Source organism: Lepisosteus platostomus, chromosome 12 (genome assembly GCF_059453375.1).
Source record: "Lepisosteus platostomus isolate fLepPlt1 chromosome 12, fLepPlt1.hap1, whole genome shotgun sequence".
NCBI classification, from domain to species: domain Eukaryota; kingdom Metazoa; phylum Chordata; class Actinopteri; order Semionotiformes; family Lepisosteidae; genus Lepisosteus; species Lepisosteus platostomus.
The window spans coordinates 17,448,229-17,464,331 of NC_142622.1; the positions used below are offsets into that span (position 1 = coordinate 17,448,229).

The following is a 16,103-nucleotide window of genomic DNA, read 5'->3' on the forward strand; positions in this document are numbered from 1 at the left end:
TTTATTAACATTAGTTTTATTGTCAGAGCTAGCACATTACAGAACAATCCAGCTCTCTTAACACTGACGTTTCTATTGCTTATTGTTCTGTGGTGTATTTGCACAGTGAAAATGTGAATGATGCCACTTACAGGGCATTCCCAAAGTCTGTGGTTATTTATCTTTTTAATACCGTTGCAGTGGCTTGTGAGTGAAGTACCTTGGTGAAGGGTCCAACAGCAGTTTCACACACAAGATTCAAACCCACAACCTTCCAATTGTGAGTCCAGATCCCTCATAACTCCACAGTAGCTCAATAACTTAAGACATTTCTTACGTCAACAGCTGAAGAAACTTCCCCAGAGTGAAAAAGCTCTTGGCTGCCACGAAAGAAAGGAGCAGTCCTGACCCAGAGGAGATGACACTATACTGGTGTTTAGCACTTTACAGGTGTTTCCAGGACTATTGAAGTATTATATCTGATGAGGGATTCCTGTATGTTTCATTCTGGAAATTGAAGAAAAGCTTCATAGCAGCCTTGAATAGTAATTCTTTAAATTGGTTAAGGCTTTTTTAATGTCCTAATAACTAATTTCAGAGGGGGTGAATTTCCATACTTTTCACAGGTCTCCCGTCATCCCTTTTCTGGTTAAAACATGGAAATAGTGCTTAATTTAATTTCGGATAAATGAATCAGCTGGTAGCTCAAGCGAAATAAAAAACCAGAGCAATGAACTTCCCTCAAAGACAAGAGCTTGTCATCAGAGCTGCAGAGCTAATCTGTTCTTTAAAAGACAGCCATGTAGGCCATATACATTTCATTGAATGCAGATTAAAAACTATAATAGCCAAAGATAATTAATGCAAATGCACCAAAGTCCTGGTCAATAATAAATAGGCCTTTGCACACCAATCTCCATACAAAGGGTTTTTCACATGTATTAAAAGATCATACACTGCAGGTTTTCCAAAAACTGAAAAGTATGCTGAATAACGTGAAGTGGGTTTCAGTATTATCTGATGATGAAAACAAAGCATGGTTTCAAACATCCTTAAACAATAACTGAAAAACATAAAAATGCATAGAGACCTACTTTGTAGATTCAAATTACAGAATAAACTACAGAATACAGAGACAAAGGAAAGAGACAGCTGGTGCTATAGGATTTGTACATTCCAGAACAATGTTAAAAAGGTTATGTACAGGACAAAACAAAAACATCATCAAATGAAAGAACATATAAATCTTTTTCCCTTAATTGAATTGCACAAAACTGGACATGAAGGCGGATGGTGTTTCTCATACACTGTTTGTCAGTTTGGTTCTCTCCTCAAACTGTTTGTCTACTGCCAGAGCCAGAGCTTCGAGAAACCGCTCCAACGTGACGGTTGGCGTCTGTAAATGTAAAACAGCACAATCACTGAAAAACCTGCAGCGCTGCCTTGTGTACCAATCCTTTTTGAAAAGACAAGATGAACAGCACAACAGAGCTCAACAGCAGCTTCTGATTACATGTTGGAAAAAAATAATTTAAAGGGAAAAGAATAAGGTTTTGCGAGGCTTCTACATTCCTTTCTCTACTTTACTCGCTCTACAACCTTACAGTACTGAAAACTGTATGTTTGTTTTCAGAAAAGAGAAATGCAGGAAAGATGAATAAGTTGATCAAAAGTGTTATGTTACAGAGAAAAGGTTTTTGCAACATGTACACTTATATAGCGCTTTTATGGACACTGAAAGCACTTTACAGGCTATGAGAACTCCCCTCCACCACTACCAATGTGTAGCACCCAACTGCTTGATGCAAGGGCCATCCAGGTGTGCCAGTACACTCAGTACTATTGAAGTCTGGGGACAGTGCCCACTGGGAGATTTTATTGCTGTATACTGTAATCGGCATTCCTTGTTCTATAGAAACGAACAACTCTCGCACCAATAACTGTAGATTCTTTCACTCAGACTTTTCAGAACACTGTCATGCTTACCTTCTAAGATCATGTTTTACTCACTTACTGGCTAGATGATTAATTCATTACTTTAATTTGAATCAGTAAAGGAAAATTAGCAAGTGAAAAATAAAGATGTATTAAATTAATAATGAAGACCAAAATGTCCATTGCTTTCACTACATTTTCCATGCAAATACTTTTCTAACCTAAAATTACCTTAAATGGCATTTTTAAAATAAAAAGGACATTACCTTAACATACAGTGCATGAGCCAAAAACGGTAATTTTCGCAGCACTCTTCCACTCAGGCCTTTACTCTTTCTGAAACGATCAAAGAAGTCCTGTTAACAATCACACAAAGAGGAATGGAAAATGGTCTTATCGGCACTTATTCATTCATGGCTATCTCCTGTTGTCAAGGATGATGGTATTGGTGAAGTTCAAGGTCACCCGTGTGGGATCTGCATACAGGCAAGATGAACAGGTGTTGTCAAAAGTACTGGGCTCCTTTCCAGATATTCTTTCTCCTTCTATATCAGTCAAGAGACATTAACCCCCAGGCGTTGATATCGATGTTGCATTTCCTCATTTTTGCTTTTATTATATCTTGTAAAATGCTTCTCTGCTTGGAGTCTAGGTAACTCTGCCATGCACAAAAAACCTCATGCTTATAGTCAATTTATCATTAACAAATGATCAATACATCATTTTTGTCAAACCAATTAACACATCCATATTATATAGCTAAGACATGTTTATTCTAGAATTCTTGAAAGTCAGTTCAAGAGTTCTGAAATCCTAAATGAAGTCTTCAGTGTTATACTACAGTAATCATGAGAACATACTTACAATGCAATTCGTCTGAGGAACATACTGAGTTGTGACACACTGTTCTCCAAGAAGCCAAGCATTTTAAGTTCTCGATAGGTAAGAAGCTGTTCCTTGGGGCAAATTATTTGGCACTGAAACAAATGGAAGAATATTAATACACCATGCGTGAGAAAAGAGATATCCTGAATGAGATTTGGGCTGCTGATGTTGTTCTGGTTGGCAAGCCTGGGGTGTGAACAAGATAATGATTATATTTCTAATACTCATGAGGACCTGTGTTTCCTCAAATGCAACACTTTCAAGAGGCAAAACTTTTAATTCTAATATATATAATGTCTTATAAAAATATTCACCCCTTCTAAGGATGTCCTATTTTGTTGAACTACAAATGATGCAGACTTTTTTTAATTGATATTTTTATTCAACACTTGAATACTCAAACTTGAGTGAAAGAAGTCTGTTGGCTTCATTGTGAGACTGGTGTTATCTGTACTGTAAAACTATCTACATTTATGCATGCAAGCTGAGGAAGCCAAAATCTTTTTAATAGAGGATTTTTCTTCTTCTTGTGGGGAAAGAGGCAGCATTCTAACCTTTTGGCCAATCTTTGACAGATTTGTGAAGATACAGGGATAAAGAACTCACCCTCATCAGTTCATCTAGACAGGAGAGGTAGATGTTGAAAATGGCTTCTGGAGAAGGTGGACCAATATATTGCTTTATATCTGCTCTGTCCACAAAAGCCAGGTCTATTTTCTCAGTTACATTGGATGTTGCCAGTATTACAACATTTGGATACCTAAAAAAAGACAAAATCACAGGATAAAATTGATTAGCATAAACTGCATTGCCAAAAACATTATACCGAAGAAAGTTTAACACTACCCACGACCACTGGACACTTTTCTTGCATAAGATCATTAATACTTGTTGCTAATACTTGTTATTGAATTTGTTACTATTCACTCTTTTATTGTGAAAACAACATATTTTGCTGTTCCCAAAAGAGCTTAATTCCTTGAGAATTATGTACTATAGTACAGCAACCCCAGATACTGAATTGCCATTCACTCCCTTGGTCTGAGGGAACAGCCTGGCCACCAAGACAAAGGCCAATGGAATTGGTGTGAGGGTGGTGATGGAAAGGTGAGAGGGATCAGAAAAGTAGAATGCTGGTAAGCCCATTTTGTATCCATATTTCCATTTAGTCATTTATGGGTGAAGTGTTTGTCCTCCTTTTCTTTAAAGAGCTATAAAATTGTAGATGGTGGGAGGTCTCAATTGTCTGTTTTGTCATTTATTTTTCTTAATAAATGGGGTTTTTAGGATAGCACTTTAGTTCTCCTGAATGGATTGTTGCATTTTACACGTATACAACTTGTACAAGCTCTTTCAAGCCATCTCTAAATCTGGAATACATTTCTGAAAACTCCTGGATTATTGGAAATTGAATTTCAGGCAGCGGAAAAGGAGTGGGAGAGAGAAAAGGGCAGAAGAGCTCTTGCCGTTTAATCTGGTCGAGCTGGGTCAGAACAGAGTTCACCACACGAATGGCGTCCGATGGTTCGGTGCCGGCCTGCGAGGCACTGCGAGCCGCGGTGAGGCTTTCAACCTGCCAGATGCACAAACAGCTGGTTAGGTTCAACATCGGCAGAACGTAAAACAAAGTGGTGTGTGGGCTCTTTGGCTGTTCTGCATTTACTGGCATTATCCAGCTGTGTTGATTTTTTCCCCAGAAGGTAAAGTGAAAAATACAGGCTTCAGTAATTGAGAATGACTCTTCTTACCTCATCAATGAGAACAAAGACAAGAGCATCAGGGTCATTTATCAGCTGCTGAATCGCTTGGAACATCTTGGCAACAAGCTTTCCGCTCTAAAGCCAAACAGAATCAGAGAAAGAAACAGGATTTTATCCAGAGTACATTAAGACAGTTCTGAAAACATTTCAAAAATTAACTTGGATTTCTTAAACTTAAGATGTTATTTCTCCATGTTGAATACATCTAAGGCACGCTATTTTTCCATTATGGCTTAACAGAATACTGTACATACAGTAGTTATTTTACATAACTGCGCAATACTTTAAATAAATAATATCTTCATTCATTACCAAGAAGACTGAACAATAAGAAATAAGAAATTTGTACATTTTTCAGGGACTATTTTACTTTATTTTAAATTGCATTGGGTAAATAAAAATGTGTCCACCTTACCTCAGAAAACCATTTGGAGAACAAACTATGGCTGTTTATCTCAACAAACTGTCCATATTTGTACCTGAAACAATATTAAAAAGTGAAAATGTAACTAAAACACAGCAGCACAATGGGACACCTAAAAATTAATTCTACACCTAAAACTTAAAGAGAAAATGAACTGCTCTAGCTGCAGAGCCTCCTACCAGTGTGTGTGCGAACAGAGGGGACTGCAGGAATGTGAGGTAAACGGGTGAGTAAGGGGAACAAAGGAAAGAGGTAGGGGAGGTGAGAATGGGGATCCAAAAGAGATGGAAATCTTGGAGACTAATTCTATGATAATTCAATGGTAATGGTGGAGAGCAACAATCTGTAAATGGAGAGATTTAGAAAGAAATCAGCTGATCACTGAGAGATAATCTGTTATAGGAGAGGACGTAAAACTAATTTAAGGATAATTAGGGCTTCAGAAATCTTAGGTTTCTGAACACTTGAGACAGAAAGTGTAGCATTGCTTTGAAGCCTTTCTTTTTTCTCTTATTATCCTCACATTCCTGCTCACTTGCCTTCCTCCACACAATGTACGATGGCCCCACAGCCAATTATTTTCTTCTTCCTTCTTGCTCCTTTGCAGTTTGCATGCTAATGCAATTTTCCACTCTCACACGCACTTCGCAACAGTACCTTACTTTGGTTCTAAACACAATTGCTAAATGATTCAATGTGTCATTTAACTGCATTCTGGTGGGCATTTTGAAATGTTTCAAACAGTGCAAACATGTGCCTTTCTTTGCAGAGGGGACACACACTTGCTTCTTCTGAAAGGACCAAATGCATCATTCAACGTGACCGGTGGTCAGGTAAACATCTGAGGAAAAAAAACTCTTATTCCAGTCCTTCTAGTTATGTACAGTACACAGTTAAGTTATCCATTATTCATTTTCTTGTCACTAATTTCCTTTACTCAAGATGTGTACACTGTATAGTGTATTTATCTGAGTTAAAGGTCATAACATCATGTCCTACGATACATTTGGTCCTCTTCGGGAGGTGTTTTGCCTCCAAAATGACCAGAATTTAATTAAATGTACTTGTAAAAACGAAATAACCATAACATTGCGAACTGTTCTGAAATTAGATCAATCCAACACTAAAAACAGATTGGTGTTTCAATGATGTGCATTTGGGTTGTTACTTTAAGATAACTGCATGAACTGCCTGCATGTCAAATTAATGTTTCAATATCCTGGGGTTACTCTAATTTGATTTCATATGTACAATAAACATATTCACATTTCTCCTCATACTCACAGTTGACTCACCTGTTCGAGAGTCTGATTGAAAGCTTTTGAGCCAAAGCCTTACACAAAGAGGTCTTCCCGGTTCCTGGGGGACCTAAGGGAAATAAAAAGAACTCAAGGTGATTTTTAAAATTAAATTCTTTCTCAACTCAATCCAGTTCAATAATTTGCATGGTAAAATTGATAGCTTTTCAGATCACAAACCCTTCCGAATATTAAGAAAGAAATGCCACAGGCCTCACCATGAAGCAACACAACCCTGTTCCAGGCTATCAGGTTGCTGTCCACATTTTTGTCCGAGAAAAAGATGGTGGTCGAAACATAGTCAAGGAGCTAAAAAACAACGTGGCATAAGCAGTAAGTAAGCGGGCTGTTTCACCCCCAAAGCTTCATTCTGCTTACCTTTATTTTTCAAATAGTTTACATCTTTCCAGCAAGTCCAGACCAAACCTTTCTACAAATGCTAACAGTGTTCACCAAAATCTCTGACACCGGTTTTGATGTCCTAAACCTGACATTATTCATATTTCACAAGTCAATCAAGTACCACCCACATTGCACACAGCATCTGTGCTTGGTCTTGAGCAGTAATGGGCGCAATGACTTAAATCTTTGTGCTTTGTTTTCCACTGTTACGAAAATCAGGCCTTAAGGCCAAATTTCTTTTTGTAGAAGCAATTCATTATAGGTTGCACTCATATACCACAGTAATAACTATTGCAGTTTTTAGTAGCCTCTTTATTTTGCACTTCAATGCTGTATTAATATTTAAAAGTCATGAGAAGCCAATGGATTTCCTTACTTGTGATTTAATTCCATTCTCATAGATCAGACTTTCCCAGATTCCATGAAATTCCTCTGAAAACACAGAAAACACAGAAACTTATTTATGTTTTCTTACCATTTAGAACTCCATGCGCTAAATTATTTCAGACCTCTATGACATAGGCATTAAAAAAAAGTATTAGAGACTTTAGGGTATTTCTCTTTACACACATGTATTTATAAATACAATGTTTTAATTTATAAACAAAAATGTAAATTGTATATTACCTTAAAATATGTACTGGTGGTGCAAAACAAAAATGGAATATAGATGCGTCTATATATAAGTGAAAATTAAAGATACAACTCAAACCCAAGACTGACTCAGAATTAGACTAGGCTTCTGGCAGGCACGCCCCTTATGTTCTTGGGATGACCCATCCATTAAGGAACACCAAATACTGCATTACTGACTGTGTCTTCCCCACTAAAACATTATGTATCACAACTATAATCAAGTGACTTCAGGATTTATTTTTCCATGCGTTAGCTATTTATTTAAATGCTTATATGCCATTACTAATTTATGTTTGTAAAAAATGTAATGCTAGGTTACTTTTAGAAGGTATTGCCTCTTCTCACATTTCCCCAAAATTATACTTGACTCACCCTTAATATTGTTCTCAGCTCAACTTAAGATGGATCAGCTGAATCTGTATGACTGGAAAAGCTATTTTATGCATCCAATCCCTGTACGACACTTTCTTCCCAGACATCAGGCAGTACACTTCCTTACTATGTCAAGGAATATCCTTCTCTTCTCCCTTCACCTACACTGCCATTGCTACAGACGCAATCCAAAAGACTGAGCAGCTGTGCCTCGGCTCAGTGCTGGGACACTGGGGTCAGTGGAAAGTGTTTGGAAGTGAACTGTTGCATACGCTTATGGGACTCGCCCCCCTGCACCTCTGCTTCAGCGCATAGTCTCGCTGACGCGCACTCACAGTGGGCTACTGGTACTCTGACAGATGAAAGGGCCGGTGTCCATGGTGTCTCTTCTTCAATTTCATTTCCAGAATTTCATTTACAAAATACAGGTCCTTCTCTGTACCCTTTTCCCCTGAACTCTTTCCTGTTCTTTCTGTGATACACCCATATTATATAATATTCCACATGGACATCACACATTGCTACACAATTTACTATTCAGACCCTTGCCACACATTGTAAGGGCAGCCCAGTGCTTTTCAGAGAAAGCAATGCAACCGATATCGCACACAACAGACTAACGAACAATTGTTGATTTTAAGCTGTGCTCAAGTACTACACCCAAAGTAAATTTGTTGATCTTATCACATGGTATTTGTATTATCATGGCCTTTACCTTTACAAATCAGTTTGATTCAATATATTTACACTGAAATAAACACTAAAAACAAAGTTGCGAGTAAGAAAAAAACAATACAAAAACACTATGCCCCACAGCTACTTCAAACTTGCACACAGGACCTACACAGAGAAAAAGGAGAAAGAAGCAGCTCTGCAAAATATCATCTAGCAGCACCAGGCTACAGATCTCACACCCACTTAGGTCTTCAGGTATGGACTCAATAGAACAGTTAGTGGAAAGATCCAAACGTACAACAAACGGCTATAGGGATACATTAACACATAAGCTGCTGTATCTTCCCTCCCTTTGAAAAGTACATTCTAAACATCTGCAGATTTAAAAACATTACTCCTACACCATGTGGCTTTAAAAGTACTTCTCAAACACGTATTAGACGAATTCAATCTACCAGCAGGCAAAAGCCACTGATTGGCTGCGACGAGGTTGTCTTCTTCGTCAAGGTTCTCCGTCATGGGTCCCTCATAATTCAGCGTGAAAACATGGATGGAAAGACAGCTGTTGCTGAGGTCAACGGGCTGGAAGGGAATGGAAAGAAAACATTTTCACATTTTTGGAAAGAGCATGTTTTCACTTTAAAAAATCCATGAGGTCTCTAGGGTTCATATATCAGTTCCCTTATAAGACAAAGTAAACAAATTCCTGCATATAAATAAGTGCTTTATACTTATACATTCTTGATGAAATCAAAGAAAATATATAAAAAAACATGCAGGTTCCTCAATGTTAAAACACTTGCTGAACCAGGACATTAGATTAGCTCTATACTGCCACCTTGTGACCATGCAGTATTTGAAACAAATTATTGCATTTGCTGCATTTTAAATGCCACACAGTATACCCAGAAAACGACATCATATAACATTTCCATATAAATACATTATTATAACATTGTTATTATAAATGTGGTGTCTGAGACTGAAACACTCACAAAGGGAAATGCATATATTAATTCAGTTATCTTGTGTTTAATCTATTGTTATTATAAATAGGTACTGATTATATGCGTTTTCCTTAAAGTACATTGTGTAAGGTTTTAAAGAGGCCCAGTTTTCTTGTTGAAATTTTGAAGTTGTGTTTTTTTTCCCCTGCTTTTCGTGTTTTCTTGCGTTTTGATCCTTCAGTCCAGATGACTCTTCCTTTTCATCGTGATACAGGATTCATCAAGACTGTTTACCCACTAATAGGGAATGTAAGCTGGGTTAGTGGGTGTGGTTAGTTTTATCCCACTGATGATGCGTACAGTAATCATGCTCAGTGTGAAAAGAGCCACAGGTACAGACACTTGGGTGAGTCAAGGGTGCGAAGCTACAATCTGTGGGATTGTGACTGAACAAGTCTAAGAATGAATCTTCCCCCAAACATAAGAGAAGACACGCATTAATCCTCTTTGAACATTCACTGTTTGCAACACTGGTGTGAAAGCATCACTAAAGCAACCATGTACATTAGGGTGGATTTAAATTAAATACAACACATTGAAGAAATACCTGAAACACATTTGATAAGAAAATGAGCTTATTTACTTGCATAAAGTCAGCATCAACAATGGCAACTGATTCAACGTTGTTGACAAGAAACTCGTCATCAAATTCGGTCCATTTAAAATCTCCAAACACCATCCGGTGTCTCTTCAGCAAGTCTAAGACGTGCAGCTTCACTGTCTCCTTCTTTGCTGTACTGAAGAAACACAAGACACACAACATTCATTTAATTTCTGTGAGCACCGTTCAATATATTCAAACTTTCAAAATAACTGTACTTGACATAAACTATTAGAATATCTACGGTATATCGTTGTGCTATATATAATCACATTGTACTTCCCACAGCTACAGACTTTTTACAGTAATACAAATTACTTTTCATTACCAGGTTTGGTAATTTTTTTAAATGACCTTTAAGGCCATGATACTCTTACATCATATAATTTCTGGAAAAATCTTTCCACCACATCTTCATATAATTAGTGTGTAGGTTAAGTACTCTGCTCACAGTGTTAGTTCTTAACTAATACATTTGTATCTACATACCAGAAATTACATACCTCCATACCACTATTATTGCTAGAATAGGATATAAAATTGTTTGGTACTCCTAAACTTTCATAACGTAGGTTTTTTTTTAAAGTCTTCTGAAATATTAAATTAGAGAAATTGTACATGTGTGACATATTGGTATGTTGGTAAACATTTGAGCAATTTGTATGGAACAGTAGTAATCAAATAAAAGTGGCAAAGGACATGTCAAAAGATTAAGCCAAAATTCAAGACTGGGAAAAAAAATCAAGACCTGGAAGATGACAGGTGGACCAGTTTTCAGTGGACCAGTAGAGAATGCAAAAACAAATGTAAGATAAAAGAGGAAAAGCTCAGCTGGGATGGAGGGATAAGCTTTTAAAAATCAATCCAGGTATCTAAAAGAACAACTTTTTATAAATCACCAGGCATACTGCTAAGATTAATTTAAATGCCTTTCTCCTACAAGTGTGTTGCCCCCATGAAGCCATAATGATTGTTAAGTGAAATTTCGATTTCGATTTCCTCACCAAGGAAAAAGCTTTTGTGTTAATACTGTACTGTATTTACAGTAAAATAAAAAAAAACATCAAGAGATTTAATTCGACTCAATTGAAATTGCCCAGCTCTTCCCCTTACTATGTATAATTTACTGTTTAAGGGTCTTTTTCACCTTTATTTTGTAGGAATTAACAAAAAAAGCTGTCCTGATACTTCATTGAAAGGGAACCGGATAACATTTTTAAAATAAAAACTCAGAGCATTCAATGACATAACTCAAGCAAGAACTACTGGGAAATCAATATAAAATGTGCATACCAAAATGGCCCACATTTTCAGAAGCACTATACTTTGAGATGGTTTTTATACGTAAAATTAAATGGATACAAAAGAATCAGCAGCCTCAGTATTTCTCCTAATGTTCTTTTTGGTTCCTTCCTACTTTCTTACCTGGAAGATTTCATATGAACCTCAACATGTATGTTTAATGTGTTAGTGCCATTGGATACACCCTGATGAAGATCTCCAGCTGAATCCATCTTCCCACCTATAAAATATAAAGTGACACACTACATTCTACGATAAAAACAGCCAAAAGTGCACAAAAAGAACATATTCCACTACTTTCTTTGACAAATTCAAATGAAAAGAAAGAGAGCAGCTGCTCACTGCACTGTGGGCCTATTGCTCCAAGACCCATACCAGCTACTGCCTCTGTATCACCTCCCAGTCAAGAGCATTCTGCAGTCACCCAATTTGCGAGATCATAAGAAAGGATACCGTTGAGAGGAGCCCAATCCAGCCATTTTGTAGTTAATAGCAAAAGGATCAGAGGATCCCATCCAGCTGTTTCTTAGAAGAAGCCAGTGTTTCAACCCCAACAGCATGGCTGGGTACATTGCTCCATACTCCCACAACCCTATGTATAAACTGCTGTTTGTCCAGTGTAACTGTAATGCTCACTCAGCGCCTGTCTCAGCCTCGACATCGTGCCCAGGCAGTGTGGAGCTCATCTCACACAACCCTGGCACCAACTGCGTCTTGTTTCACGCCAACCTGGAATCCCCGTTGGCACCCACTCACCCCTGTGGTGGGAATCCAGTGGTGTCTGGCCCAATGAATCCCAGCACTGCTCTGCTGCTAAGCTCTGATTCTGACACCATTTACAACACGCGAAATTCAATATTTTGAATTCTTCCATGTGACACCACCGGCTTCAAATTTCCCATTGTACTGTTGCAAAAAAAAAAACCTTGAACTAATATCACTAGCCACTTTATACGCCACTGATGCATTTTCAATAGTGACAACTGAATACAGAAAAGAATCTCGTCTGTTAAGTGAGACAGGGGCCTATTCAAGATAATTTACCAAAATAAGAAACTCAAATTAAAAATCCTAAAATTACATACTAATCGAAATACCGGTATCATGCCACTTTGATTTCATTCTAGAGCTTATGTCATAATACGCTTTATAACACCAACATGACGTTTAACAAAACAAAAAATGAATATGTATACCTTTATTTGGTTGTTCGATATAAAAGTACCAAAGTCACATCCACACCACTGGGTCGGAACTGGTTTAAACTCGGCGCGCGCGCAGCTTTCTTCTACAACAGAGCACAGACGCGGCGCCCTGCTGACGTCATGCCCCATCAGGTTACGGCCCACGACAAAGTAATTCCCCTTAAAACTTATTTTTAAAATCAGATTTTCAAGCTCTCCTAAATATTTTTACATTTCTAAAACAATTATTTTCAATAGATATTATCTACCACGTTTTTGTCCTCTCTTGTGGGTTTTGTCTTAACGCGTTCCGCGTATTAATACCTAAAGACCGGAGAACCTGAGTAAAACGTCATCGATTGCGATGTTGACCCGAGGTGACGGAGAGTGCATTTCCGGTGTTTGATCGCTTGCAGGCAGGCTGTCTTGCTAAACAAAGCAGCGAATTACACAAGTAATATGGCTTTGTAGATTGTTGAAAATGGGAAAGAAGCATAAAAAGCACAAGTCGGAGTGGAGAACGGTTGATGGTGAGTAGAATAAACGAACTGTGGGCAGGTTGCATTTCGAGATTTCTCTGCTTACGTTTCACGGGGTCCGGGCTGTGTTTTTACCTGTGTTGTTGTGGTCTCGATCGGAGAAGGAACAGGTGGTGTCTGAGTCTGTTTGCGCCTTTAATCTATTTTGTTTAGATTTTTATCTTGTCGTGTACATGTGCACAGTAAATAACTGACGTACACAGAATGCTCATCATGTGATCGGTAGTTTGCTTTAGCAACTACGGGATGACTGATACAACCGCTCTGCAATACAGATAAAATCATATTATTTGACTTTTAATTGGTCGAAAACCTTTCTTACTCCACCTATCCACTCGTATTGCAAGCCTTAAAGCCCTTTTGAAAGTTGAAAATATTTAGATTTTAATTAATAAATGAGCCTGTCTAATTCTAAACAATGTATTGCGAAATAATGTAATCTGGTAATATTTACAAATATATTTAAGGAGATTTTTATTACATAATTTTCTAACCTGTCAATGTATTGCTCAGACCGCTTTATTGGTTTCTGTGTTTAGACCTATTACCGCCCAGTCAGGCACATTTTATTCATAAAACACCATTTTGTGTCTTGCATCTCAAGGAGCTGTCCGAGAACAAATGCAAAAAACAGACGACTGTAAGAGATCGTAATGAAATATTTTTGTATTTGTCAAGGGTACTTTTAATCACAATAATGGTAGCATCGGTCTGCTGTTTTACAAATCAGCACCACTGTGGCGCAAGCAGAAGAGGTTATTTGTGCAAGACTAAGTTACAGTTAAGAACTATTAGCATGCTTTTGTCACAGGTCAGAAATGTTGTCAAGACATCTGCGTGATTAGTGGAAATCATCCTTTGTATCAGATAGTTTTATATGAAAATTGGACATGTCAAGTGAGTGTAGTCTCTATATTTATTGCCTGTCTTTTGACCAGGGGTATCATACACCAAAGGGATATAGGTAGTAAAGAAAGACCCTTTTCTGGATAGGCATATTTAATTGTGCATTTAAAACTGAGTGCTGGAGAGCATTCTTTACACAAAGGATTGTGAGAGTGTGGAATATGCTACTTTGCCATGTTGTTGGAGCCCAAATCCTGTTTTTCTTAGAGAAATGATTGGATGAGATCTTTGGTGGGTAAGCTCCTAGCTACCAAAAGGTCTAGATGGGTCAAATGTCCTTCCTTCGCTTGTGAATTATGTTCTTAAAAGATATTGCTTACATTGTGTGAGTCATCCACTCTATGGAGTTCTCCATGGCTGTCAGGGTATTCTGGGGCTCCTCTTCTATTATAGTGTAATTTAGACCTCCAGTTCCTTTTGGCTTCCCTGAACTGGAACCCTTGCTCTTACTATAGGTGCTGTTCGTTCACAGCTGTTGATCAATACCAGTAAAATAAGCATGTCGATCACGCGGCTCTTTCAGGCTATGAGGACAAACCTCTGGACAAGCCCCTGAAGCTTGTTCTGAAAGTGGGCGGGAGCGAGGTGACGGAGCTGTCAGGCTCGGGACACGACTCCAGCTACTACGACGACAGATCTGACCACGAGCGGGAACGCCACAAAGACAAGAAGAAAAAGAAGAAGAAAAAGTCTGAAAAGGAGAAAGACAAACACGCAGATGATGAGGAGAGGCGGAGAAGAAAGGTGAAGGATGAGGGGCGGTTTGGGAGTGTCTGGATACATTGTTGTCCTCTGTCTCATGGAAAGAGTGCCGATTATGAAACAAGAGGTGTTTTGTAATTGACTCTTTGTGCTCGCTTTGCTGAGTGGGGATTTAAAGGTTTCTAATTGACGTAGATACAGTATACACCCATAGTCATACTTCCATGTGTTCAATTCTAAATTGAAGTCTTAGGTTATGCAGATATGACAATTGCAAAGTAGTAGTGAGAGAGTAATAAGCTGACACAAAAGGTCAGTTGCATCAAGCACCTGTGTAGGGTTGTGGGTATTATATCAGCTTTTAACATGTTTGATTTGTATGTGCTCAGGTAATTTAGTGACAATGGATTGTGTTAAGAAGACATAATCTTCTAAGATTACACATCTCTGTTTCCTTGTTTGTTTACATGTCTGTATAGAGATTTTTGAAGTTCTGACGTTTTTAAATAACATGCAGATGAGATGCTAGATAGGCATGTCTAACATCACAAGATCTTAGCAGCTTGGCTCCCACACATCAGTTTAGCTTCCCCTTACTTACTGACTTACTGACAACCCAGTGTGTGCGCCTCACTAGAGGCTCAACCAGAAAAGGAACATGTTTGGAGTGTAGTTTGAGCCACCGAGTCTAGACCTTTCCCTTGGGCTGTTTCTGTAGTCCTCTTCAGCCAAAACCTCTACGTGATGGCATTAAAGTGCCTTTAAATTTGTCCAGGTATCCACATGCTGCCATTCTGAAGTAATGACTTGCTGAGCACATGTGAGCTTGATTCTTTAACTTGTAAGATCACAAACCAGTCTTTCAGTCCATGCCTGCTCCAGTCGTGGGCAGATGTACATCTTGTGCTGTAAGAAGGATTTGGCACTGAAGCCAACTCAATTAACAAATATCAATTCAAAACTGGGAAGGAATGCAAAAATTTCTGATCACCTTTCAAGAAGATAAGTTGGTACACCAATGGAACTACAGACTTAAAGAAGAAAATTGGTGATAGAGACATTGTTTAGATGGCCATTTAGCCTTTAAATTATGGAATTTGTGAAATTGTGTTTTAAGGAAGAAACACAGCCTGACCAGCTGTATCTTGTGGGGTTTTTTTTTCAGGAGGAAAAGAAGAAGAAACGAGAGAGGGAGCAATGCGATACAGAGGGAGAGGTACAGTAGATGACATCAATGTGCTGAAAAATGACGTTGAGTTTCTTCCTCATGCAGTTGCTTACAGTGAGAAGGGATGTCAAGTCTATATAGGGTGTATTTTCCCTGAACTTGATGATCACTCAGAGTCAACGGAGATGATAAAAAAAAAGCAAACAGCTGTTATTTTATGACTAAGCAGCTACATCTGAAGGAAGGGTTTCATAATCACTCTCCCAGTTATTCATTCATCTGTTCATGCAAAACGTGCTTTGTTAGTTTCAGTGAATGTGGCTGAGTG

The 16,103-nt window shown here is 38.2% G+C and overlaps 2 protein-coding genes across 9 annotated transcripts in view; one reads left to right on the forward strand and one right to left on the reverse strand.

The window, feature by feature from the left end:
• On the reverse strand, positions 1-13,095 carry trip13 (thyroid hormone receptor interactor 13). 5 transcript variants are annotated; one of them, XM_088601223.1, is made up of 15 exons: positions 12,473-12,577; positions 11,913-12,182; positions 11,400-11,496; positions 9,957-10,110; positions 8,822-8,948; positions 7,060-7,115; positions 6,500-6,590; positions 6,279-6,351; positions 4,975-5,038; positions 4,548-4,634; positions 4,266-4,372; positions 3,406-3,559; positions 2,779-2,891; positions 2,181-2,250; positions 1-1,375 (listed from the first exon to the last, which is right to left on the reverse strand). In XM_088601223.1, exons 2-15 carry the CDS (start codon positions 11,935-11,937, stop codon positions 1,280-1,282), a joined length of 1,314 nt encoding a protein of 437 aa, XP_088457349.1. In that variant the 5' UTR covers positions 11,938-12,182; positions 12,473-12,577; the 3' UTR covers positions 1-1,279. The 5 variants fall into 5 exon arrangements, with proteins under 5 accessions (XP_088457349.1, XP_088457351.1, XP_088457350.1 ...); XM_088601225.1 differs by lacking the exons at positions 11,913-12,182; positions 12,473-12,577 and adding an exon at positions 13,075-13,095; XM_088601224.1 differs by lacking the exon at positions 11,913-12,182 and having other exon boundaries at positions 12,473-12,621.
• Positions 12,825-16,103, forward strand: part of brd9 (bromodomain containing 9) — a 16,584-nt gene continuing 13,305 nt past the window's right edge. For 2 of the 4 annotated variants that reach the window (XM_088601218.1, XM_088601220.1), the window contains exons 1-3: positions 12,826-12,990; positions 14,429-14,649; positions 15,773-15,823. In XM_088601218.1, the coding sequence (XP_088457344.1) occupies positions 12,942-12,990; positions 14,429-14,649; positions 15,773-15,823 (321 nt within the window). In that variant the 5' untranslated portion in view covers positions 12,826-12,941. Of the gene's footprint in view, positions 12,991-14,428; positions 14,650-15,772; positions 15,829-16,103 lie in introns of those variants that run through there. The other 2 variants (XM_088601217.1, XM_088601221.1) reach the window with 2 other exon arrangements.

Coding starts and splice junctions, on each gene's coding strand:
- trip13 (XM_088601223.1), bottom strand. CDS start 11,937: ATGTCGAGGCTGAGACAGGCGCTGA. Junction 8,949..9,956: donor TTGATGCTGACTTTATGCAA/GTAAATAAGCTC, acceptor ATTCCCTTCCAG/CCCGTTGACCTCAGCAACAG. Junction 2,251..2,778: donor TTCCTCAGACGAATTGCATT/GTAAGTATGTTC, acceptor TGATCGTTTCAG/AAAGAGTAAAGGCCTGAGTG.